The sequence below is a fragment of the Python bivittatus genome, unplaced genomic scaffold, assembly GCF_059951505.1.
Source record: "Python bivittatus isolate LINGU-HERP-01145 unplaced genomic scaffold, Pbiv_v1 ctg000700_np1212, whole genome shotgun sequence".
Taxonomy (NCBI): Eukaryota; Metazoa; Chordata; class Lepidosauria; order Squamata; family Pythonidae; genus Python; species Python bivittatus.
Window position 1 is genome coordinate 243,420 of NW_028277098.1, and position 26,878 is coordinate 270,297.

The 26,878-nt window shown below is 39.5% G+C and overlaps 1 protein-coding gene across 9 annotated transcripts in view; it reads left to right on the forward strand.

Moving 5' to 3' along the window:
* Nucleotides 1-26,878, forward strand: part of MTA1 (metastasis associated 1) — a 155,768-nt gene that overhangs the window by 64,840 nt on the left and 64,050 nt on the right. For 7 of the 9 annotated variants that reach the window (XR_015798316.1, XM_025171966.2, XM_088153133.1 and 4 more), the window contains 4 exons: nucleotides 6,836-7,025; nucleotides 8,619-8,705; nucleotides 18,072-18,221; nucleotides 23,727-23,762. Coding sequence is in view for 8 of the 9 variants with exons in the window: in XM_025171966.2 (XP_025027734.1) it covers nucleotides 6,836-7,025; nucleotides 8,619-8,705; nucleotides 18,072-18,221; nucleotides 23,727-23,762 (463 nt within the window). In the remaining variant the exon portion in view is untranslated. The remainder of the gene's footprint in view (nucleotides 1-6,835; nucleotides 7,026-8,618; nucleotides 8,706-18,071; nucleotides 18,222-23,726; nucleotides 23,763-26,878) is intronic. The other 2 variants (XM_007436380.4, XM_088153132.1) reach the window with 1 other exon arrangement.

A 26,878-nucleotide genomic window follows, 5' to 3' on the forward strand; every position in this document is an offset into this window, starting at 1 on the left:
ACATATGCCTCAGCAAAATTCCAATCACGGGTGAGGCTGCCTGCAAACAAGTTCCAAATAGTGAGAGTCCAAGTGCAGCAGGTAGAAGCATTCTTAGGTCATGGTCCAAAGGTCTAGGCATTATGGGAAGACCATCAGCCATTCAGGTTCAAAGTGACAGAATTTCAGGAGGCAGGAGGTTCAAAGCTTCAAGCATACAGAGTTCAGGTAGAATGGTTGTTCCCAATGGAATCTTGTCAGCTGATGGTGCCTCTTAAGTAGAACCTACACCACATGGGAGCCAGTTAAGTCTGGCAAGATACTCTTTTCAGGCAGGGAGGCACATGGAACTCGTTTGCTCTGGTCAGCATAGAGTATGACGTGCTTGAGAGCTAGTCATCTGGGATCCTGATTCTCATCATTTGACCACAGGTACAGCTGCTCTTGAAGATTGCTGGTAGGGTCAGCCTTCAGGTGCTAGATTTCTTGCTGCCTCCTGAGGCTGACATTCATCTGTCAGATGAGTCTCCTCAGCATCAAGGCTCTCCTCTCCCAAGGCTGAAGCCTTGGGCATTTGGAGTTGTGCTAATGGAATTGTTGGACTAGTCATGGTGTGTGAATATAGTCTGCATCTTCCTGTGAGCATTCTTCAGGCCTGTAACCCTTCTAATCAGTGAAGTATTAGAAGCACCCTGATGATGGTCCAAATCCAAGATGCATGCCACTTCCCATTTAGGTTTTGTCTTATATGACAAGTGGTGTCATATACATGGTAGTGGAGGTGCAAGAGAACAGTATGGGCTCGCAGGAGCAGCAGAAGTGGTAAGAAACAGTGAAACATGGGATGTACTTTGATGGTGGATGGGAGTTTGATGTGGTACACCCCTGGGTACCCTCCTACTGAGAACAGACCTAGGAAACAGTGGTCTAGTTTCCTCAATGGCTACTGAGTTCCCAAGTGCTTTGTGAAAATCCATACCAAGTCCCCCACTGCTAAGGAAGCCCTGAACTGTTGATGTTCAAAGTGTTTATAGCCCTCCTTGGCCATCTGGAGTTGATTCTGGAGAACTTAGTGGATTGCTTATACTTCTAGTAGCTGGTCTGTGGCCGGGACAGTAGATGCTGGTTGGGTTAATGGGAAAAAGTGGGATGGAAGCTCTAGATTACTAGGAATATTGTCATTTGACTAGATATATGCTGTACATTGTTGTAAGTGAACTCAGCAAGGACAGGAGTTCCACCCAATTATCCTTCTGGAAATTGATGAAGCATCTCAAATAATGCTGTGGGATTTCATTCACTTGTTCTGTCTGTCTGTCCAACTGATGTGAAGATAATAAATGAACCTAGGCATCTGAGCTCTTAAAGAGTGCTTGTCAGAATCTGGTGGTACATTGCAGAGCACATTTTGAGGTTAGGTGGTTAGACAGTCCATGTAGGCAGAAGGTTATATGTAAGAATAGAAAGATGGTCTCCTTGGCTGTGAGGAGGACTGAACGCAGCACAAAGTGATCCATTTTGATCAGGGTATTAACGGCCATCAGGGCTGTCTTTCCAAGGACATGGTGGCCCAGAATCTTGCAGGTGGTTTATGGTTTACCAAGGGCATCTTTCACCCTGGGGCAGTTTGAACAGGAGGCATACAACTGGTTTACATTAGCCTGAATATGTGGCCACCAAAAGTTCCTCAAAACCAAATGTAGGGTCTTGAAAATGCCAAAGTGACCATTGCCTCACAGACCAGCCAAGGCATAGTACTGTCCTAAAAAATGTAGGAGTTCTTGTTCCTAGGTCCTTTAAATAAGGCAGGACCTCCTACACTCACTCCTGATTATCATCCCATTGATTGAAATACCTGACACTAATTTCTCCTTCAAAAGAACTGATAATCCTAGAGGTTCACATACTTTTGCCACACACAAATATGTAGCTTTGAATCATCTTCCTCAATAAATAAATGAACAAATATAATGTTTTGACTAATTTGACTAATTTGTTTAATTGGGTTTTCTTTATCTAGTTTTAGGATTTGTGTGGAGAACATATCACATATTAAGTCATATTTATGCAGAAATGTTGAAAATTCAATCGGGTTTACAAACTTTTAAGCACCACTGAATTTGTGTTTGTTCTCTGAAATTGCCTCATTTTGTTCTTCTCTGTATTGGACTATTTTTAATTTCAGTCATGGGGTGTGGATGGATGGGTGGATAGATGGACAGACAGACAGTTGGCTGCCCAGAGTTATGTATTTAAGATGGGATGGTCATATAAATTGTATAAATAAATGAATAAATTGTACCCTGCAAGTATGTCATTTGTTCTCTCTCAGACTAGAGGGAAGTGTCAAGTGGAATACTATACAGCTCTCTTCTAGGCCTTGTGCAGTTCAACATATTTATAAATGACAGATACGGAGTTAGAAAATATAGTTATAAATTTGCAGTCAGTACAAAGATAAGAGAATAGTAAATACCTTAGAGGACAGTACAAGATCTTGACAAGCTGGAACAGTGGGCAGAAAGCAACCATATGGATTTCAACAGGAAGAAATATAAAGTCTTACATTTGGGTAGGGAAAATCCCAAATATAGGACTTACAAATAATGGTTGGAGGTGTTCAGTATCTTTAGCATGGAGAACAGAAGGTTTCAGGAAAACATGATAGTTGTCTTGTATCCGAAGATATGCCATGAAAACAACAGGTCAGAATTGTTCAGAGTTGTTCCAAAAAACAGGAACAGAAATAGTGGATTTAAATTATAAAGAAGTAGATTTCGGATGGATATCAAAAAAAAAATCCTAATAGTAATTAGTAATAGTAATCCATTGTATAACAATGGAAGAGATTGCCTTTGGACTCTCTTTGCTGGAAAGGATAATTGTTGGTGGGTTTGAATAGTCTTGATAACCTCTCTGTCACCTCCAGTGACACAAGGGGCAATTATAAGACACACCTCCCATTCTGAGTTTTCCTTGGTTCATGCTTTTCACAATGCATATTCCATTTGCATGTGTCTTTTTTCAATAGTGACCAGATTTCCTTGCAGTTTGGGTCCCTGTCATTGCCTCCAAGACCTACTCTTGAAAGTTCAATATGTCGCAGTAGTTAGAGCTGTATCTTCTGGCTTGGGATCTCATCATCTGGCATCCAGATTTTTCTGCATTTTTGAGCTTTGTTCACATACTGTTTTGGCAACAATACAGACATAATTTGCTTACTTTCAAGTTTGGCTTTGGAGTTTCTTCTAGTTGGGTTGGCTTCTTTTGGGCCTGCAGTGCCCTACCTGACTTCACCCCTTTTAGCTTCAATCCTCTCTTTTGACTTTACCAGCAAGAGCGATCCCAGAAGAAGCTCACACTAGTAGTAATTGTAAATTAAATAAATATTAGGAATTAGCAAGAACATTTGAACAAGAAAGCAGAAAGAAAAAAAATGTTCAACCACTCCAAGGTGCTAAATATAAATATATACAGTGGGGCAAAAAAGTATTTAGTCAGCCACCAATTGTGCAGGTTCTCCCACTTAAAAAGATAAGAGAGGCCTGTAATTTTCATCATAGGTATACCTCAACTATGAGAGACAAAATGAGAAAAAAAATCCAGAAAATCACATTGTCTGATTTTTAAAGAATTTATTTGCAAATCATGGTGGAAAATAAGTATTTGGTCACCTACAAACAAGCAAGATGTCTGGCTCTCACAGACCTGTAACTACTTCTTTAAGAGGCTCTTCTGTCCTCCACTCGTTACCTGTAGTAATGGCACCTGTTTGACCTTGTTATCAGTATAAAAGACACCTGTCCACAACCTCAAACAGTCACACTCCAAACTCAACTATGGCCAAGACCAAAGAGCTGTTGAAGGACACCAGAAACAAAATTGTAGACCTGCACCAGGCTGGGAAGGCTGAATCTGCAATAGGCAAGCAGCTTGGTGTGAAGAAATCAACTGTGGGAGCAATAATTAGAAAATGGAAGACATACAAGACCACTGATAATCTCCCTCGATCTTGGGCTCCACGCAATATCTTACCCTGTGGGGTCAAAATGATCACAAGAATGGTGAGCAAAAATCCCAGAACCACACGGGGGGACCTAGTGAATGACCTGCAGAGAGCTGGGACCAAAGTAACAAAGGCTACCATCGGTAACACACTATGCCGCCAGGGACTCAAATCCTGCAGTGCCAGACGTGTCCCCCTGCTTAAGCCAGTACATGTCCGGGCCGGTCTGAAGTTTGCTAGAGAGCATTTGGATGATCCAGAAGAGGATTGGGAGAATGTCATATGGTCAGATGAAACCAAAGTAGAACGTTTTGGTCTAAACTCAACTCGTGTTTGGAGGAGAGAGAATGCTGAGTTGCACCCAAAGAACACCATACCTACTGTGAAGCATGGGTGTGGAAGCATCATGCTTTGGGGTTGTTTTTCTGCAAAGGGACCAGGACGACTGATCCGTGTAAAGGAAAGAATGAATGGGGCCATGTATCGTGAGATTTTGAGTGAACACCTCCTTCCATCAGCAAGGGCATTGAAGATGAAATGTGGCTGGGTCTTTCAGCATGACAATGATCCCAAACACACCACCCGGGCAACGAAGGAGTGGCTTCGTAAGAAGCATTTCAAGGTCCTGGAGTGGCCTAGCCAGTCTCCAGATCTCAAGCCCATGGAAAACCTTTGGAGGGAGTTGAAAGTCCGTGTTGCCCAGCGACAGCCCCAAAACATCACTGCTCTAGAGGAGATCTGCATGGAGGAATGGGCCAAAATACCAGCAACAGTGTGTGAAAAGCTTGTGAAGACTTACAGAAAACGTTTGACCTCTGTCATTGCCAACAAAGGATATATAACAAAGTATTGAGATGAACTTTTGATATTGACCAAATACTTATTTTCCACCATGATTTGCAAATAAATTCTTTAAAAATCAGACAAAGTGATTTTCTGGATTTTTTCCCTCATTTTGTCTCTCATAGTTGAGGTAAAGCTATGATGAAAATTACAGGCCTCTCATCTTTTTAAGTGGGAGAACTTGCACAATTGGTGGCTGACTATATACTTTTTTGTCCCACTGTAACTTCCCACTTCCCCATTTTCTTTTAGATTTTTAATATTTGTTAATATTAGATTGCAAATCTCCTTTTCTTTCAGGGTTATACAAAACAGTTCTGGAAATATAGGATGCTTTTCCTCTGCATATGCTCAGAAGCACAGCTTTTTATACTTTCCTTTTTCTATTTCTATTTAGCAGTCTAGAGTCATTTATAGTCAGATTTTTTTAAAAATATAAATAAATAAATCTCCTTTTCTTTCATCTCTCTTACCTTCCTGTCAGGTACAAATGACAGAAAAACGTTTGGGAAAAGTGATATTTTAATTGTCACAATAAAAACACTATTATTTTCCATACAAAATACTTGATAATTCCACTCAACCATGCAAATAATAATATTACAATTGACTCTTACATAAATATAAACATTACACATGGACATTTTAACTATACTTAAATGTCTAAATTAATAAGCTGGACTTTTTGCCAAGGAAGAGCAAGGAGGGTCAGTATTCTCAATTAATGTTGCCATAAAATTATTAGTTTTCTCTCATGCAGCTGGGGTGCATGGGTGAAAGAAAACTCTCCTTTCCTACACTAAGTAGTATTCAGACAGCTTGTCAACAAGGTCCACGTGCACATCCTGTCACCAATATGGACACATGCACACTATCGTACACACATACCAACATTAGATATCTGTATAGACATACAGCACAACATCCCTGTTCAATCTCCACACTAGTGCACATGGATCAAGCACTAGCACAATCCATTTACATTTTTTTTTTTTTTAAATCTGCGATCAGTCGTTACCGACTCTGCAGTGACTGCTTGGACGAGTCCTTTGCAGTTTTCAAGGCAAGGTGTTTCGGAAGTGGTTTGCCAGTGCCTCCTTCCTAGAGCAGAGCCCAGCTGGCGAGCGCAGGAGGCGGGGTTTCCATTGCTTCGCGCCCTTTTTGGGCGCGTGCAGTTTTTCGCGCTTACCAGCAACTGCTCCCGACTCCTTTTTGCAAGGCGCCGCCAGCATTTTTCCTCCCACCAGAGTGAGAGTACCCATTTATCTACTCACGTGAGTTTTCGAACTGTTGGGTTTACAGGAACTGGGGAGGAAACAGGAGCAAACCCTGCTAACGCGAAGGCTGGACTCGAACCGCTGAAGCGTTGACCGTTTCTGGCCAGCAACTTTCAGCGTCATTAAGCCGCTGCGCCACCGCGTCCCCTTTTTCCATTTACATAGCCACAGCCATTTATCCAAATACGCGATACATGCGTTCTTCATATGTGTACATTCCGTCCTCCCAATCACATACCATATATGTATTTGTACAGGCACTGTTACCATAACTGCTCTGCACAACCCCCATATGCATAGGATGTATGCACATCTTCATAGGGATAAATCCACAACTTTATAGAATACTGTTTGGGGGGAAAATGCAACTGAAAGAGTAGATCGTTGGTTGAATCAGTTCCTAAGGGAGATGGCGAGTTTCCCTTCACTGGGGGAGAACTGGGGAGCCATCTGTTGAGATGTACAGTACAGATTTCCTATACTGAGCAAGAGGTGGGTTTTGATTACCTTAGCACCGAGAGTCATTTGGAGTCAGGTATTTTTTAAAAATCTAAATAAATAAATCTCCTTTTCCAACTCCATAGTTCTATTATTCTGCAGCTTTCCGTATATAACTTTCTCTTTACTCATCATCTCTCCACACTGAGCCTCACATGGCCTTTCTTTGCATGCAGGAAATCTATTTTTTAAATTTCTAACCAAACCATATCACAAATTTGCTTTTTTATAGAGTCCTCATACTGGACCCATAAGAAACAACGGGAGCCCTAAGTTTGCTATGAAAACACGACAGGCTTTCTATTTACACACAACCAAACTAACCAGGCTTGCCCGACGTTTATGTAGAGACATCTTGCGTCCATGGCATGCAGCAAGACATCCTCATGTGACTATCAACAGTGCAGCAATCAAAGCAGAATGTGAGTCTTTATCTATTCTAATAGCATATTGCTAACCTACATTTTAAATAATTCCTAAAAAGTAACTCAGTGCTGTTGAAGGGGGAAAAAATGAGGTTTCCTGTCACAAAAACTTAACAACTGTGTATGTGATGTACATGTTTGAAGAAAGAGGCAGCACATGTCCTATTATACTGTATTTTCTATAAGGAATCACGAACCCATTTAATAACTCCTCATCTGATAAAATATCCAGGGAATTCTGATCTTTTTTACATTCAGTTGTTGCTATCTGATCAGAATGATTTAGTTTCCCTGAACGTAACTAAATTTTGTTATACTGTCTGCAAAATTAGGCAGATTTTGACTGCCCACTGATGATCTGTAAATATTGTATCATGTTCTGTTCACTTCCTTTAATGTATTTCAATGTATTTCAGTGTATTTTTATTTGTAATTCTGGTCTGTGACCATAATAAAGATGAGGTTTCCTGTCACAAAAACCTAACTGTGTATGTGATGTATATGTTTGAAGAAAGAGACAGAGAAATAACTTTCTCCAGTAGCAAACTAGGGTGGCTATAAATTGCTATCAATTTGAATATGACATGAGGCCACCAAAAATAAATATGGAACTTCTACATACAAACTCTCTAATTAGCAGAAATAAATACTTTTGTAAATTAGAAAAAGGAAAAACTACCTATTTGGAAGCTTGGGGGTGTACAAAATGTTGATCATAATTGAGCTATAGCATGATGGAGAAGTGAAGGATATCCCAAAACACCAGACTGACCTCTGAACTGAAATGCAGGTAGTCCTCGCTTAATGACCCTAATTTAAGCTGGAATTTCTCTCGCTAAGCGATGTCATTACATCATGTGATGGGACCACTTAGCGATTGCAGTTCCAGTAGTCCCAGTTGCGGTCATTAGGTGAAGACTATGCTGTCGTTAGGCAAGGACCTCACACTTCTCCTGCCCTGCTTCATTTCCCCCCACCTGCCTGTCTCCCCCCCAATCTCTGCCCTTTTGGCCACCCTGCACTCCACCACCCCCACTGTCCTACACTCTGCCTTGTACCCCCATCTGCTGCTGCTGACAAGGATGGGGGGCGGCAGGGGTGTCAGAGTGCAGGGTGGGGGGCAGGGGGGCAGGGCCAGTGGCAGTGGCATGCAGAGCAGCCAAAAGGGCAGAGTTGGGCAGATAGGTGGGTGAGGGGAGTTGAAATGCACACTGCAGTTGTAAATGCAAGTAGGCTACTAAGCCCCTGAATTTTGATCACATGACTGCGGGGGTGCTGCAATGGCCATAACTTTGAGGACTGGTCACAACTACTATTTGTTCAGCACCATTGTAACTTTAAATCATTGCTGAACGAATGGTCATTAAGTGAGGACTACCTGTACACAAGTTTGAGGCTGACAAGTGATTAATGCTTTATTGCCTTGAGGGGGACAGGAAAATCTTGCCATTAAGATCTCATTTATATTCAGTATTATTGTTTGCTTATTATATAGATTTTCTTCATGTCATAAATATGTCACTTTTGGTTTCAGAAATGCTACTTGTTAATATGTATATAAAGTAATATTTATTCCAATGTTGTCTTCAGGTGCAGCTCGTTTACCAGAAGCTTCAGAAAATTTATTGTCAAAGCAAGTTGTTAGAAAACCTTTAGAAGCAGTGCTTCAGTATCTAGGTAAATAGATTACCATGTTTTTCCTGTGCTTGAGTTGTAATTAGCATGGAATGATATTTATTAAAATTGAGAGATTTTAACAGTCTGAGCAGGGTTATTGTCCTTATTACTTCCTTTTAGTTTCTCTTATTATCTTCCTTAAATAAATAAATAATCTTCCACTTTTCCCATCACAACACTGGGCTATAGTGCCACTTACAGTTTTTCTCCATGAGAACAAATGACTTTTTTTCATTTTAGAGGAAGTCATTAAAAGTGCAACTATGTAGAAATATTGACAGAGAAAGATTGGAAATGCAAATATACACTTCAAAAAAACATGCTGGAAAAATATTGTGAATTTGTGATTGTCCAAATTAGTAACAAAAAGGTTAACATGTTACATTTGGTTTAAGATTTTTACAGATTACATTTACTTTGGAAAATGAATGAAATATAATCTTGAGATAGAAGTATACTAGGGATCTGTGCAGGGACTGCCTAATCTACTTCAAGGATCAGATCTGTCTTTTCTCCCAGTCACTCCAAAGATAATCTAATGCAATTCAGTCACAAAGTCATAAGTAGAGCCAGAAAAACAAAGCTCTGACTTCTACTATCTAGCATGGAAAAGGCATAAATGTCTAAATGTATTTTCAAGTGATTCTCCTTTAAAACCCAGTACTTAACAAGTCTATAGCTTTTTTGCTTTCCCCAGAACAGATTGAAATTTACAGGAAGTCTAAATGAGGGATGAAGCATGCCAAATTTCATAATAATTGGTGGAGATTTTGAATGATAGTTTGTGTCATTTTTAATGCTTCAACCCTTTTGTTTTGAGTTAGAATTTGATTAATTATGCAGCAAAAGATTCCTGTGGGGAGGAATTTCCATGACAAATTGAAGTGATATAGGTTGGAATCAGCCTATCCAATACAAAGATCCTGGGAAAATTGCTAGTGATTCTCCCACTTTGGAAAATCAGGGGGTGAGGCTAAGAGGAGATGTTTCTCCATACGTTCAGTGTTATAGAACAGCTTCCTTTGGAAATTGGATTAGCCCCAACCTTGTTGGTCTTCTGGAAACAAGTTATAATAGAACTTTTCCTCAAAGATAGTGAGGGACTTGGAAGTTAAATCCTTTAAAGAAAGCAAATGGATATGTTTAGCTCAATGAAGAGAAGTTTAAACGGAGATGATAGCCATCTTCCAGTACTTGCAGGACTATCACACGGAAGAATATATGGATTTTTTCTCCATAGTGCCCAAGGGTATGACAAGTACCAATGGATGGAAGCTGAACAGAGGGAGATCCAAACTTGAAGTAAGGAGGCACTTCCTGATGAATGGAACAACCTGTCTCTTAGCAGTCATGGGTGGTCCATTATTAGAAGTTTTCAAGCAAAGTTTGAACAGCCATTTGTCTGGAACATGCGAGGATTCCTGCCCTGGGCAGGGGGTGGTCTTGAAGACCTCCAAGATCCCTTCCAATCTGATGATTTTATGATCTTAGATTAATTTAACTGAATTTAATGTATGTGTATATTGCTCCAGTTTAATGTTTTGTTGTTGTTTTGGGTTATTGTGTATATAGTACGTTATTATTGCTACTTTACATTTTTGTATACTGCCAAGAGTATGTCAGTTGTGGTGGTATAAAAATCTGATAAATAAATAACCCAAACTGAGTAAGCAGTACTATAAAGAAATAAAGGACACTTCATACAACTATATATCCCCTATCAATTTTATGTTACTGGTTCCAGTTCTCTCAGGGCTGTTTTAGACCCTGGGTCCTAGGCACAGTTGCATTCAATCTTAAGGCCTTTGCTTCCCAAGAGTACTTACTGAGAACAAAGAAACTCTTAATTTCCTCTTAGCCTGAATTTCACCACCCTGACTCTCATTGGAAGGTTATAATAGTTGTGTTTAGAAGCTTCTTAAGAGCCCTCAGTGGCTCACAGGCCACTTTGAATCCCCTAGTAGCCTGCAGATTCCTAAGTCTACTCTGTGAAGTCCTTGGGGTTCTCTGAGTTTGGTTCTTTTCTTGCAAATGTTTTATTACTAGCTGGATAACGAAACGTTTGCAAGAAAAGAACCAAGCTCAGAGAACCCCAAGGACTCCATAGTTAAACCCTGAGGTACACATATTCACCTTTATAAGTCTACTCTTTTATTCTTTCTTTGTACCATCTACATCTCACATTTAAAAGATATTTATGAACAACCTAAGATAAAATTATTTTCTCTCCAAAATCATAAAATATTTTTCTGTCCAACAGCTTTATCAGTGGATATATTCCTAAGATATATTTATACCAATAAAATCATAGTCACAGATGTCTGAAGTTTCTGTATTTTTATGGCTTCCTATCATTTACTAAAGGTCTGTTGTCTAAGAAACAAAATATAATTAACACTCTTCATTCTGGTTTATGCTGGTATGCTATCAGTGAAAGGCAAAGGAATAGAGATAGCTTTCTGTTAAATTAATTTATTAATTATTTACCCACCCAACCTCCTGCAGTTCTAGGCAGCTTATGATACATATAATTGTGGGTTCTTCCCAGAATCCTTTTCTGTTTCATTTAGTCTATGCAACCAAATGCTTTTTCTTTTGAGGTTGTATATTTTTCATTCAGTAATATTCTCATCCAAATTAAATTGTACATAAGTACAATTTATTACAGTATTATAAATGCTGGGGTGTGGGGCAAGGACCCACATAATAGATTGGTTTAGTTGCAAATATTCTGATTTGAGGATAGACCTATTGATCACTAAATCCAATACTTTTCCCTTACCCCTCATCTCTATTATGGCATTTTATTCAAGCACTAAAATGTTGAACAGAGTTGCCTGTGAACTGCTGAGAAGTGTGCTACAGAGCAGATCACTTTCACCTCTGAATATGCCAGCCACACTTGCTGGCGAGATGTCAGGATATCAGATAATTAGACCATGGCCTATTAGTGCAGAAGCTTGTCACCACTGGATTGACGCTGGCTGTGAAAGCCTGCATCTCTCCTAATACTTCTTTCCAACTCCTTAGTTTATAAAATTCATACACAAACCACGCACACAGTATACATAATTTTTATGACTACAGTGACTTTTGAGAAGGATTAGACCATCCCCTCTCTACAGGTAATCCCTAATTTTCCCTAACCCTAACCCTAATTTTCATTTGGGTACCATTTACCATAGTCTTATATTTCCTAGGACATGGAAACACTGATCCATGGAAATGTAAAGACTCTAAATTCTTCGTTTTGCAGTAGACAATCAGCTCTTTGCGTTAAGCCTTCATTCTTGTCTGCCATAAAGTTTCTGAACTAGCTGAGCCATCTCTGGGAGTCTCCTGCCAAATGTAGCTGAGAGCTGAATTAAAGATTCTGGAGATTGGTTATATATCACTGAGCCTGGATATGAACTTTGATGCTTGTTTTAAGTTGGACAGTTGTTTATAAACAAGTGTAAGCCTTGTGAGAAGGAAGTATAATTGCCCCAGATGGTTTTAACGTTACTGATGATAAATTACAGGTGTTTTATTTGAGGCTGCAAGTGGAGTATGCTGTTTTCTCTTCAGAGCTTCTTCCGCAATAGCTTATTCCTGAGCATAATTTGGTGCTTTTTAACTTTGGTGGCTGAAAAATATACAGTGATCCAGTGTCTCCTATATACTGCAATTTGTGGGAGACATGAATATTTCCAGAAAAAAAATAGCCTTCTGTCCAAGCCCAAGAAAGATATAGGCTAAACATATTTCTCCATCTCGGTTATTGAGGCCTTATTCAGTTTCTGAGTCCTTAAGGTCAAGGAACATTGAACTCCTATATCAGTAATGCTTTGCCATATTTTAAGTGTATAGACTTTTATCATTTAAAGCTTAACTTTTTCCATTAATAAAACATTCAAATAGAGTAGATATGTAATTTCATTAACTAGTATGTTCTTTAAAATCAAGTAGGATATCACGGATTCAATCCCAATTTGTCTAGATTTATTAATGATTTAAAGAGAATGTTTATTGCAGATGACACAATATTGGGTGGAATACAGTGGGGCAAAAAAGTATTTAGTCAGCCACCAATTGTGCAGGTTCTCCCACTTAAAAAGATGAGAGAGGCCTGTAATTTACATCATAGGTATACCTCAACTATGAGAGACAAAATGGGGGAAAAAATCCAGAAAATCACATTGTCTGATTTTTAAAGAATTTATTTGCAAATCATGGTGGAAAATAAGTATTTGGTCACCTACAAACAAGCAAGATGTCTGGCTCTCACAGACCTGTAACTACTTCTTTAAGAGGCTCCTCTGTCCTCTACTCGTTACCTGTAGTAATGGCACCTGTTTGACCTTGTTATCAGTATAAAGGACACCTGTCCACAACCTCAAACAGTCACACTCCAAACTCCACTATGGCCAAGACCAAAGAGTTGTTGAAGGACATCAGAAACAAAATTGTAGACCTGCACCAGACTGGGAAGACTGAATCTGCAATAGGCAAGCAGCTTGGTGTTGAAGAAATCAACTGTGGGAGCAATAATTAGAAAATAGAAGACATACAAGACCACTGATAATCTCCCTCTATCTGGGGCTCCATGCAAGATCTCACCCCGTGGGGTCAAAATGATCACAGGAACGGTGAGCAAAAATCCCAGAACCACACGGGGGGACCTAGTGAATGACCTGCAGAGAGCTGGGACCAAAGTAACAAAGGCTACCATCGGTAACACACTATGCCGGCAGGGACTCAAATCCTGCAGTGCCAGACGTGTCCCCCTGCTTAAGCCAGTACATGTCCGGGCCGGTCTGAAGTTTGCTAGAGAGCATTTGGATGATCCAGAAGAGGATTGGGAGAATGTCATATGGTCAGATGAAACCAAAGTAGAACGTTTTGGTCTAAACTCAACTCGTCGTGTTTGGAGGAGAGAGAATGCTGAGTTTCATCCAAAGAACACCATACCTACTGTGAAGCATGGGTGTGGAAACATCATGCTTTGGGGCTGTTTTTCTGCAAAGGGACCAGGACGACTGATCCGTGTAAAGGAAAGAATGGATGGGGCCATGTATCGTGAGATTTTGAGTGAACACCTCCTTCCATCGGCAAGGGCATTGAAGATGAAATGTGGCTGGGTCTTTCAGCATGACAATGATCCCAAACACACCACCCGGGCAACGAAGGAGTGGCTTCGTAAGAAGCATTTCAAGGTCCTGGAGTGGCCTAGCCGGTCTCCAGATCTCAACCCCACGGAAAACCTTTGGAGGGAGTTGAAAGTCCGTGTTGCCCAGCGACAGCCCCAAAACATCACTGCTCTAGAGGAGATCTGCATGGAGGAATGGGCCAAAATACCCGCAACAGTGTGTGAAAACCTTGTGAAGACTTACAGAAAACGTTTGACCTCTGTCATTGCCAACAAAGGATATATAACAAAGTATTGAGATGAACTTTTGATATTGACCAAATACTTATTTTCCACCATGATTTGCAAATAAATTCTTTAAAAATCAGACAATGTGATTTTCTGGATTTTTTTCCCCATTTTGTCTCTCATAGTTGAGGTAAAGCTATGATGAAAATTACAGGCCTCTCTCATCTTTTTAAGTGGGAGAACTTGCACAATTGGTGGCTGACTAAATACTTTTTTGCCCCACTGTAGCTAGAAGACAGAAGTTGTCACTTGTCCTCTTTCCTGTTTGATGTGAAACTACTGATGGACACTCTTGCTATAAATTTTGGGCCAGCCATGTATGTACTAAACTGTCAAGCAGTCTTTATCATCAGAAAACTGGGGGGTGTACTTTGCCAAATGTTTTGCTAAAATCATGTGCAGCATTTCCACAATCTGCTAAAAATGTTAAAGAAGTTTCCCTTGAGTTCAGTTTAACTCCAGGTGATTACATGAGCATGCTCATATAGTTTCTTTGAAAACAATGTGGAAGGGTTTTCCCATTGCTTTGGAGACGTTTATCTGCTGAAGAAAAATTTGCAAAGGATCTAATCAAATTATGCCTGCAATTCTGTAGAATGATGCAGTGACCAACAATTGAAAGAGGTCAATTTACATGTCAATACCAAAGGAGACTTAACACAGTGCAAACTATCATACAGTATTCTTAATTTCACATGCTAGCAAAATAATGCTTAGGATCGTCCAGTGCAGATTAGAGCCCTATGTGCAAGGAAGATACTACATGTTCAAGCTGGCTTTAGAAAAGGCTGAGGAACCCAAGGCATTATTGCCAGTGCATATTGAATAATTGAGAAAGCCAGACAATACTAAAAAGAAATCAATATGTGCTTCACTGATGATAGAAAGGCCTTCAATTGTGTTAATAACATCAAACTATGGAATGTCCTGAGAAAAATGTGAATCCCAGAACGCCTTATTGTCCTCATACAAAACCTATACCCAGGTTGGGAAGCCTTAGTCTGGATGGAACATGATGAAACAGACTGGCTCCAGGTTGGCAAAAGACTGAGGCTGTATACTCCCTTCTTATTTATTCAACCTATATGCTGAATATATATTGAGGGAAGCTGGATTGGAAGAAGATACACATTTTTAAAATTGGAGGAAGAAATATCAATAACCTGTGCTATGCTGATGACACTACTTGTTCAGACTATAGCCGAAAATGCAAATCATCTGCAAACAATGAAAATCAAGGAACACTGAAAAAATGGGACTAACATTAAATATCAAGAGCCAGTTTGATGTAGTGGTTTCAGACTAGAAACCAAGAGAGCTTTTAGCTTTCCTCACACCAGCTCTGTAGTTCCTTGTTACCAGTATGTACTTTTCTTTGGTAATCTGACCCTTTTTCCACCTTCTGGAAGTATCCAATTTTTGTTTCCAGGCCATCAGTTTGACTTTCTGCTGTCTTTCATTGTTTTCCTCACTGGAGTTGTTCGCAGATCTGCTTTTTAGTATCTCCTTCAGGATCCTTTCCCTTCTAGCTTTTCCTGCCATTGAATCCTAGTTAACATAGTTCTAAGTTTATTCAAATCTGCTTTTTAAAGTCAAGGATATATGTTTGACTCAGTTTCTTAAATTAAGAATTCTGGCATTATGTGTCGCTTTCCCACAATGTACTTGGAACTTCCACAACTAAATCTTCCCTGTTGATTAGAATTAAATCAAGAATATGTGTTCCTCTTGTGCCTTGCTTCACTCTCGGAAAGAAAAAATTGTTGGGCACCATTAGTTAGAAATTTTCTGGAAAGACTCTGTTTGCGGTGTTCACTTCCCAACTAATGTTGGAATAATAAGTCCAGCATCCTGCTACAGATAGTCCTCACTTACCAACCACTCATTCAGCCACATTCACATTTGAAGTTGTGACAGTGCTGAACAAGTAGTACTTATGACCAGTCCTTGAAGTTCCAGCCATCACACTACCCCTGTGGTCACATGATCATGATCTGGGTACTAGGCAACCAGCTTGTACTTAACAGTTGCAGTGCCCCATGGTCACATGATCACCATTTGCGACCTTCCCTGCCAGCTTCCCACAAGCAAAGTCAAAGTCAGTAGGGAAGATCGCAATTTGTTTGGGTAAGTATCCTACCTGGCAGCAGCCACCCCTAGGCCCAAAAACGTGCATGCCACTTGCCTGCCTGCTTGCAACTTCCTGCCAGCTTCCCCACTGTCTTTGGTTGTTGGAAGCCAGCAAGAAGTTGCAAAGAGGTCTTTGCTTAGCAACCTGCAATCCTCACTTAACGATGGCAATGAGGACTGCAGAGATTGCTGTTGCTAAGCGATGCAGTCACATGACATCATGCTGTATCACTTAGTGATGGAAATTCTGGTCTCAATTACCATTGTTAAACGAGGATTACCTGTATTTCATGCCTCCTTGTAAATGTTTCTTTTGGAAAGACTTGTCCATGGTTCTCCTTCTTTGGGTGAATTTATTCTAATCCAGATACTTTTATTCTTTAATATACAGAAATATAGAGATTATAAAATTGTTTGGCAGGAGCCCTGCTTTCCATGTGAATCTCACAATGAGGTGTTTCTTTCAGTGAATGATTTCTGTTTCTTTTTTACTACTATAGCATATTTGTCCTTGAGCTCAGATTCTTTTTCAATACTATCTTATTTAAGTTCTTAAATTACTTTATTTTCTTTGACTTGTTCCAACTGTTCTCCAAAAGACCTTGTTGGAGAGTTGATACTCAGGACACCCTCAACCACCCATTGCAGGCCAGTTGACCTTCAACCCTAAAGTTTAATTTCACAAATGTCAGCATTTTGAAAACAGATTTCAAACCATGCTGTATATGTATAAATTTTGTGCTTTTTGCCTTGGAGAAGATCATACAATAGACTCTTCTAAATATTGCCAGGGATTTACTAAACAGATTTGTCACAATTGTTCACATTTGTGAGCCCTTCTTTGAAGCAAGCTCTGGGGGTAGCTGACATGGAAGCTATAATAGCCTTTTCATCTTCCCTCAACATTCCAACCATGTCCCAAAAATAGTGTGGGAGTTCCTTTGTCTCTTCAAGTGATCAGTTGAATTGTCTCTTGACAATTCAATATCAGCTAGTATAATATCCTATTACTTTGTCAGGTCTCTGTGGTTCCAAACTTTCTGAAAACAGAGACCTTTGGCCTATGCTGGTTAGTATATCAATGACAACTTATTACATCTAAAAACTTTAGAGGAATGCCAGATCTTATTCCAACATTTACTGCCTAGTTCTATTACAGTGGAGGCGCTCCAGTCAGCTCCTCACCAATTTATAGATGAAGGCATAAAATTGGACAGTCTTGGATTCAAAATATTCTCCTTGAGCCCCAGCTGACAAGCATGTATACTGAAATACCATTTCTGGTGGAAGAAATTGCCTCCATTCTCATGTGCAAGAGGACAACAGGCAAATAACCCAGATTTTACAAGCAAGAGCAGCATGATTTACTAAGCGTGAATTGAATACAGCTGATCACACAGTGATTTGATAGCTGCATTTATGTTGTTGTTTATTGCTTTTGTCACTGTGCCAGGCTCCATTCTGCTGGACTGACATTGGAGGCCAAGGCTAGGACTTTCCCTTTGAAGGTGATAGATTGTTCAGCAGTAAGACCGATGAGCTCCTGGACAATCCTTTTTCTTTCAGTTATTTTTTCCTGTTTATCTCATGTGTGTGCATGTACACATCTCATGTGTGTTCATGTGTTTACAGACACACACATGAACCAGATATGCCAGGCCAAGAAAGGTAATTCAGAAAGAAAGAATCTGCAGTGCAGAAGATCAGATGATACGTGAAATTGGGCAGCTCTTAATATTCAGATTTCTTCCAGATGTAAATACATGAGTTTACCACTGGCTTTTACAAAATTAGCCTAACATGATGCTTTTTCCATACAGAGTCTCATCCCTGTCCTCTGAAACCTGATCCTACTAAGAGTTTATCTGGCTCCCTCAACAGTGTGCCTTACAAGTTTGCTTCAGTGATTAACAATGGATCTCCAACTATCTTAGGAAAAAGAAGTTATGAACAGCACAATGGGATGGATGGTAAATATTTTCCGGTGTTAAGTTTTGACATTATTTACAATAGTTCTTAAGTCTGCAACCTAGTAACCTTTGTAGCTTTTCATTTTTGTTGTTAATAATAATAATTCTGTTAGAGTGACTTAGTGATTTTTTCTATCTGAAAGCTGTTCTTAAGTGTGTAATAATGCAAAATGACTTTGCCAGATATTTTAGAGGTTATTCGTATAATCATAGAAAGTTAAAAGTGAACTTAGAGATCATTTAGTCCAGCCATATGCTCAGGACACTATCACTACCGCATCCTGGGCATAATAGCTATACAGTCTTTGTTTAACATTCTGAAGCAGTCTGTTCTATTGCTGACCAGCTGTTAGCTGAATTTCTTCTCAATATCCAACCAAATGTACTTAAGTCCTGTCTCATGGAATAGTTCTGTTCCATCTCCTTTATAACAGCCCCAACAGAAGAGAATATATGTAGCTCAGGGTTGAAATGTGGAGTCCTTGGTGCTCTCTGAGCTTGGTTGTTTGCTTGCAGATGTTTCATTACCCAACTAGATAACATAATCAGTGCTACTGAGTGTATACAGGATTTAGTCCTTATTTATATACAGTAGCTTGCCCTGCTAGTGTTGGTGGGGGTGTGTTTTTCTCCTTGGTAGTTCCTTGATTAGGCTATTGTTTTCTGCTTGATTGTTTGTCTCGTGTTAATCCCTGCTTATCTGGGTGTTGGTTGCTGGAGAGGATGTGTTCTAGTCTTTTTGTTTCCTTCTTAGCTTTTTTATTGTCTCTTGAATGGTTTGTAAGTGTGGTTTATCTCTATGTGTCTATTGATAGCTGATTTGTCTGAATGCTAAGCTTCCAGGAATTACCTAGCATTTTTGGATTTAGCTTGATCTAGGATGTTCACAGATTCCCAGTTGAAACTATGATTGAGTCTGTCCACTTGTGAGATTAAGGACTTTTTATCATGTCTTCTGACTGCTAGTTGGTGTTCATGGATGCACTCTACTAGTTGTCTGCCTGTCTGTCTTACATAGTGGCTGTTACAGTCCTTACACTGTATGTTGTAGATGACTCCTGTTCTTTCTTCTTGGGCTTTTGGTTTACTTAAGATGTTCTGGAGGGCTTTAGTTGGTTTATGTGCTACAGTGATACTGTATGGTTGTAATAGTCTGTTGGTTGTTTCTGAGATATTTTTGATGTATGGCAGTGTTATCCTTTTCATAGCTTGTATTATAGCTATGAAAAGGATAACATAGCTATAGTGGGTTGAGTGGTCAGGCACTTTTTGATAAAGTTGCATGATATCCATTTTGTTGGAAGCTTTTTCTGATGTTCTGGGTTGCTGCAGTGTGTTTGTACTCGTCTGAATAATGTTCTTACCCATCTTCTCTTGTGGGAAGTTGGGTTGTTACTTTGGTAATGGAGCACTCTTCAAAGGAATAAAATTCACAAGGGAAGAAGAAAACACACTACCCTTCCTGGATATCCTCATCAGCAGAGGAAATGACGGCAAATTAGAAACACAAGACTATCAAAAAACAATCCACACTAACCAAGTGCTCCACCAAGCTCAGAGAGCCCAAGGACTCCTCAGTTATAACAGCCCTTCAGATACCTGGACAGCTTAACTGGTGTCAGGTTCAGGTTTGGAAAAGACAGTTAGTACGCTTATCAAATGTGATTCAAACTGCCAAGGTAATTGATATGAGGCTGTTAATGGTGGCACCAGTTAATATCATGGCATTTCTTTGGAGGATTCTTTGGACAGTGAGCTAGTTAAAGAGATCATCCAGATCCAACTCCATTGTCATCATGACCCCAATTATAATTCCTTACCTAAAACCAGTCCTCTCTCACACAAATTAATTTCTAATGCTAATGCCTGAGGTCAAGTTAGCTATGGTAGTCTTTATCCTTCACTGTCCCTATTTTTATGACAAAACTGGGCAGCTTTTTTCAACTCCCTGTTGCTCAGTTAACCATTAGGTGACACCATCTCCCAGCCAAGTATGTCTCCTGATGTACAATTTTTTAGGGAAGATGGGTCAGAGCAAATAACAGCTCCTAGTCAACTTTGGCTGATCTTGAAAAAAATAACTAGAGCTGGATCTGATTAGTATCTGGATGACCACCAGGAAATCACTAGACTGGGAAAATAAAAAATCCTGGAAGAAAACACATATACATAACCTTTACTTTATTCCCTTTCAGGGTAAGCAACTTTATGCAAATTGTAGAACAGAAGTAAGAAATAGTAAGCCAAAGAAATCAAAATAATTTAGTAAGAAAAAGAAGAGGAAATACAATTAAATCTAGTTTACACCAATATCTTTCACTATGCCTTCCCATACACTCCTATTCTTACTTCCATCATTTCCATGCACTGCCTCACACATCAACTCTTTAAACTTATCTATCTCTTTTTGAGGATCTCATCAATTCCACTCAAGCATGACTTTCTCTGTCTTCCTCCTCCTTTCAGTTGATTCACTCTCTTTTTTGTGATTCAGTCCTCATTCAGTTTCTCTATACAAATTACTTCAGTGTATTTGTTTTGTAGCGGTCAAGCATTTTTGTATTCAATCCACCTTCATTCCATACCTGTTTGCTCTTAGTCCTGTCTCTTCTTGCTTTACCACACACTCTTCTTAAGTAAGCCATTCCCAGTTCATCCAACTTTTACATTTCTACCGACATTCCCAATTCTCACTTCATTTAACAAAGTGAACAGAAGCCATTTTGCAGACATTTGTACCTTGAACTGCCACATACTACATATCTACCAATATTTGCACACCTCAGAATTTTCCCATTCATTTTCCTATTTTTAGTAAACATTCTACCAAAGTATACAAATTCTCAGTATGCTCTGATTTTTTCCCACATGTGTACAACTTGAAATAGTTTGTTCACAGGAATAAGTGCTATATCAAAAGTGAAAATTAAACAGCTGGTATTAAGCAGATATTTTTCTTTTTATAAAATGGATTTTATAACATGACTCTACAGCCAAATTACTTTATGTAGACAAGGCACCAAATGGTTGTTGTGAGGGGCATCATTCCTTATTTCACCAGTAATACACAGATTTCCATTGTAGACCCTACATTTTGTTCTCAAGACTCTGCTGACTCCTCTGTTCTCAAGTCCCTTCCTTCCTCCCTTTTGCTTATGTGACCTAGGACAGAGCTATTTTTAAAAACAAAAGAACACATATTCCCTTACTTTGCCAACCCTGCCAATTCCCTCCAAGTGGCTGCAGTCAAACTCTCAGGACTAAGAGTTTTTGTCTGACTTTCCTTAAGTCCTACACAGAAGAAAATACAGATGCTTTCTATAGCCACTGATAGGAAGGGGTTGAAAAACCACATGTTCCAGAGGGTAGCATATGTACCCTGCACCATGCTTTCCAGGGCACACAGGCAAAAACACTGGTATAATATGAGGGGACACATTCTGATTATATCCTGGGGAAAAAGTGCACACATTCAAACATATGCAAATGCAACAGTAGAAACACATGTGCACATGTGTGCACACACACACACATGGAAACACAAGAAAATGTTTCCAACCCAACAAAATGTTGGAATTATGTAAAGGTGCTTGGGACTCTGTTCATCTGTCCATTAGTAGGATAACTCTCCAAATACTGAACAGAACAAGATCAAATTTAGGGTCAGGAAAAAAACAGCAAAGCAAGAGTTGGAAAATGGGTCAGTTCTGGTCAGAGGCTGCAGAAAACAAAATTCCAGAAAAAAAAATTCCCCCAATGTATCCTTTAAGGGAAAGGCATAGCAGCTCAGACGGCTTCATTCTGAGCCCCCTTCCTCTTCATCATGTGCCCCAGAACATAGCATATGTCCACAAAAAATGCACAGTTGCAAAACACTACTTTGTTACACAGGAAAAGATATAGAAGATACCTGTGGCTCTTTAGAAAAAGTGTTTGAAAGAATTCCAGAAGTCATGTTCTGCATGTTTTTCTTACCTTGTTTCAACTTAAAAATCCCAGTTCTTTCAGCTAACTCCATATTTCTCTGGAAGAAAATTTCCAACATCACCTTAGCCTACCATAGAACATTTATATGAGTTATGAGAAACAGAAATGGTGGTTTTTAAAATTTAGCTCAGAACAAAAACAGAACCCTAAATGAGAAGTCTAGGGGATCAGTAGATTTCAAACCTACGATTTTCCTGCCTTCTTGAGGGATAGAAGAGTTTAATCTAAATTTGGACAACTTCTTCCACAAGAGTGAAAATACAGTAGATGACTTGTCTTATTCATTCTGGGCAGGATCTATGCTAGAGGTGTTTCTGTATATGTGAGGCACTATTTTTTTCAATTTTTTCCAATGTTGGAAATAAATTATGTAAAGAGGCTTGGATAATTGAGGTTCATTAAGGTAGCATAATATAGTTTTGAGACACAAGCGTACAGCACTTATAAATTCATAATATTATAAATGTGGATAAAGTAGTGTTAGAGAACCTGTATGTTCCTCACAGTATATAGCACTGCAATAGTGGATTCCAACTTTTTAAAGTCCATTGTCTGCAATAATGCAAATCTTCAAAGAAATAAAAATTTAGATCTTAAAATTTAAATATTGATTGCTGGTAAATTCCATTGTGCACATTCAAAGTAAGTCTTTAAAAAAAGAAGAAGAAGAATTTCCTGCCTTCCAAAGCCTTCCCTGCAACCACTGCTCTTTACAGTAGGCTTTTCTGGCCCTATACATGATGAGTGAAGGGAGTTAAAACATACAGACAAGCTCAGGCCCTTTGTCCCTCCAGGCTGCTAGACTCTATCTCTGTAAATAAAGTAAATACTGACAAGTTGACTCAAATTAATTTTGATAAACTAAGGGAATCCTGTGAATATAGTGTATTTTAATCTCAGAAAACTTCATGAATTTAGTGATCCTATGTCAGCTGGGCAAGAGCAAACGGTGTTTGCTCGACTGTTAAAATGAACTTGCCTCCTATGGCAAGTTGATTTTGTACATTATTTACATCTTGTACATCACTGGTGTTTAAATTAATTCAAAAGCTATGTTAACAAGGTAGAGAAAGGATGCAGAGCATGATTTCTAGACTTCTTTCCAGCCCATTAATCAACAGTAGGTATATGCGTGTACGTATGTGTGCAATGTTAAAGATGGGGTGAATTCCATAAACTCCATTCTGGGTCCATCCTGAGTCCTATGACCGGGAACAAGATTGCTTCAAGTGGAGCAGTTACCAGCATTCTGAGCGGCTGCCAAATTCCTGATCTGGCCTGTTTTCAGACCTGTTCTATCTTTTGCTGGCTTTTTTCTTCACACCAAATTTGAATTATTATGCTACCAGATTAACAGAATCCTGACCTCCTTTACATAATTCCTTTCCAACTTTCCATTGGGTTGGAAAGAATAAAACTGACCTAAAAGTTGCACAAATAAAATTTGGTATTTAAAATAGTATTGTATCAGGTTATTGACATAGTCTCCTTATTTTTCTATTCACTGTGTTCTACCAGGCAACATGAAGAAGCGCCTTTTAATGCCTAGCAGGGGTAAGATCTTGAAGTTTGTTCAGGTTGTTCTAATGCAGTTTAACTTTTCTAATTTAATCTGATGGCTTTACAAGTTCTTGTGACTATTCATTCTTTGTTAGATGTAAAATGTTGTTTGTGTAGTGTGGTTTCATAATTTTCTATTCTTCATATTGTACACTTAATTTCATTTTCCAAAACTACTGTGATAATTTTCGGTTAGAATTATAATCTTCCATTAATGCATTATCTCTTGGTACCCTATGTTTACACTTAATATACTGACTTATACAACTAAATCTGAATTTTTGGTGAGGCCTAGGCAGACTGCCCATAGGGGATCTCTTTGTTGACTGTTACTACCTACTGTCATGTACGCTCATAGACTTCTCCAATGTAGTGACAAATACAAGTAGTCCTCACCAACCGTTCGTTCAGCAACCATTCAGAGTTACAAGGGTGCTGAAAAAAATAACTTTATAGCCCATTCACAACCTTCACAGTGTCCCTCAGTCCCATGAACACCATTACACTCAGTACATGTTGTCCTGTGCCTAATCTGTGTGGTTTTTTCCTTCCCCCCCCCCTTGCAAAGCAAAGAGATTGGAGAGAAAGGGATTGGAAGAAAGTAAGCTGTTTGCTCTTCTGCACATTGAAAGCAGTGCGATCATGCTGGCAGTCTGGGGCTGAGAGCTGTGAGCACGCTACGTAAACAGCTTACAGTACTTCCTTGAAATCTCTTTCTCTCCAATCTCTCAGCTCTGCAAATTTTCATGAAGTATGAAAGAAGTGCCTGCTTCTCCACAGATTACCTACAAATATATTTTAAGATAGCTGAAAACATGCAAGTTTGCCAGATGAATGAGATTTCACAATCACTCTGAGATTGTTAAAATCCCACAAAATAGTGAGATCTCACAAATTTTTGCCATTTTAATATACATGGATAAATAATGCCTGAACATTTAGCATTCTTCACAGTTGAATGTGAGCAAGAGTGAATCTCTTTTTAGTGGTTACTGGCCCACCTCATGTTAGATGTCTAATAAATGAAGCAAGCACAACATTTTGCTGTTACTTCTTCACTCAGACTCCCTTTATATACTCCCAGAGTCACTGGGAGCATATACAGTGGTACCTTGGGTTACGAACGCCTCTGTTAACGAACTTTTTGGGTTACGACCAGCTCTGGCCGCAAAAATTTACCTCAGTTTGCGAACTCCGCCTCGGGTTACGAACCGGATCCGCGGCCATTTTCCCTGCTGGCACGCGGTCGCGGCTTCCTGTGGGCAAGATCGCGGTAGCAAGGAGACGTTCGGTGAGGCTTGTGGTGTGTTTTGTGGCGTTTTGGAAGGTTTTTGGTGTGCTTGTCAGCAAGGGAAATTTGCTTCGGGTTGTGACCAATTTGGGTTGCGACCAGAGTCACGGAATGGATTAAGTTCGTAACCCGAGGTACTACTGTATATTTTAATAATAATAATAATAATAATAGTAATAATAATAATAATAATAATAATAATAATAATAATAGTCAATTGCAAAAGGCAAGTTTACTTGAAACAGCTTATATTCTGTGATAATATCTTTAACACCATCAAACCATCAAACAACAACATCTGCCTATCCCAGATCCTTGGGAAGGAGTTGATAGGTGGATAAAAATGCCAAATCCAGTCTAAACATCTGGCTGACTGTGCAACCAACCATAATATCAGCAGTCAGAAGAACCCATATGAAGCTCTGATAATATTCATTGGCAAAATATATAAGAATTCAGAACATCTGAAAGGAGGCAGTCACTTAACCAAATTTGTAAATTGCTGTCATAATTTTTTATTAAGTTAAACATGCCTAACTCCTTTAAACACTTTAGTTTCTAGATCTCAGATAATTGTGGTAGCATTTCTCTGAATTTGTTCCAGCTTCTTCATGTCCCTTTTAAAAATGTGGTACCCAAAACAGGACATAGAACTCCAATTCAATCAACACAATATACAACAAATATTACAACCCATAATCTGGACATAGTTAACGAAGCCCAAAGTTGCATTGGCCTTTTTAACTCTAGCAGTATATTGCTCACTTGTATTTGGTTGTGATCCACTAGTATCCCTTTAGTCTTCTTCCTTGCACTGCCCCCAAGAGAGATCTCCCCAATAATTCAGCCGTTCAAGTCTTTGCTCAATATATAAACGCGAAAGTCCAAATCAGTTTTTTTTTAAGTAAGCATTGAAAATATGAAAAGCACCAAGAAGATACACTTATCTGTTGCCAAAAAAAGCCTCTCTTCATCTGCAAGAGTAATAAACCATTTAAAATGTGTTTTAGAAATGGGGAGGTTGGTTTTAGTGTCCTAAATTTCGGCTATGCCACAGCCTTGAACAAGATGGAAAAGCCCCATCTCCCAGCCACTCATCGCAAGTCAATCACAAAGTCTTCTGCTTCGGGGTCTCCGCACAAGAAACATCTGTCGAGAAAGCATCTGGGTTGATTTCATGGATTCTCTTTTACATCTGGAGAATTCTTCAGGCTACAGGGATCCTGCCTCAGCCCCCACAGCTGTGGCATCAATTCCCCAACCAAAGGAATTGGTCAAGTCACCATTAGTCCCCTACTGGAAGTGTCCAGCTGCCACCTGCTTTTTGTGCAGTAGCTGTGAGACCAGGTGGACCCCCAAGTTGCGCACCAGTCTTGAATGAGGAAGTGCAACCTTATCTAGGACCAGCGGTGGAAACATTCCTGCCTCACAGGGGCTGAACAGAGACAGCCACTTAGTCTTGTCAGGATCAAGCTTATTCCTATTCCTCCCCATCCAGACCCGAATAGCCTCCAGTCACTGGGTCAGTACATCAACAGCTTCACTTGCATAACAGGGTCCATCAGTCTCCTGGGGCCAGCTAATCTAACAGGCTCTGTTTCCCTGTGGGGGGTATGGGTGGGGGTGGCCCCTGTGACCCAGAGAGCAACCAGACATGATTTGTCCATGACAACAGGCTGATGATATCCTCCAATGCCAGATCACAATGCAACTTCCCCAAGACAAAAAACAAGATCTAGCATATGATCCCTGGTATGCTTTGGGCCCTCTATTATTTGGAGCAGGTATATAGTTACTGTGGAGGCCATGAACTCCTGAG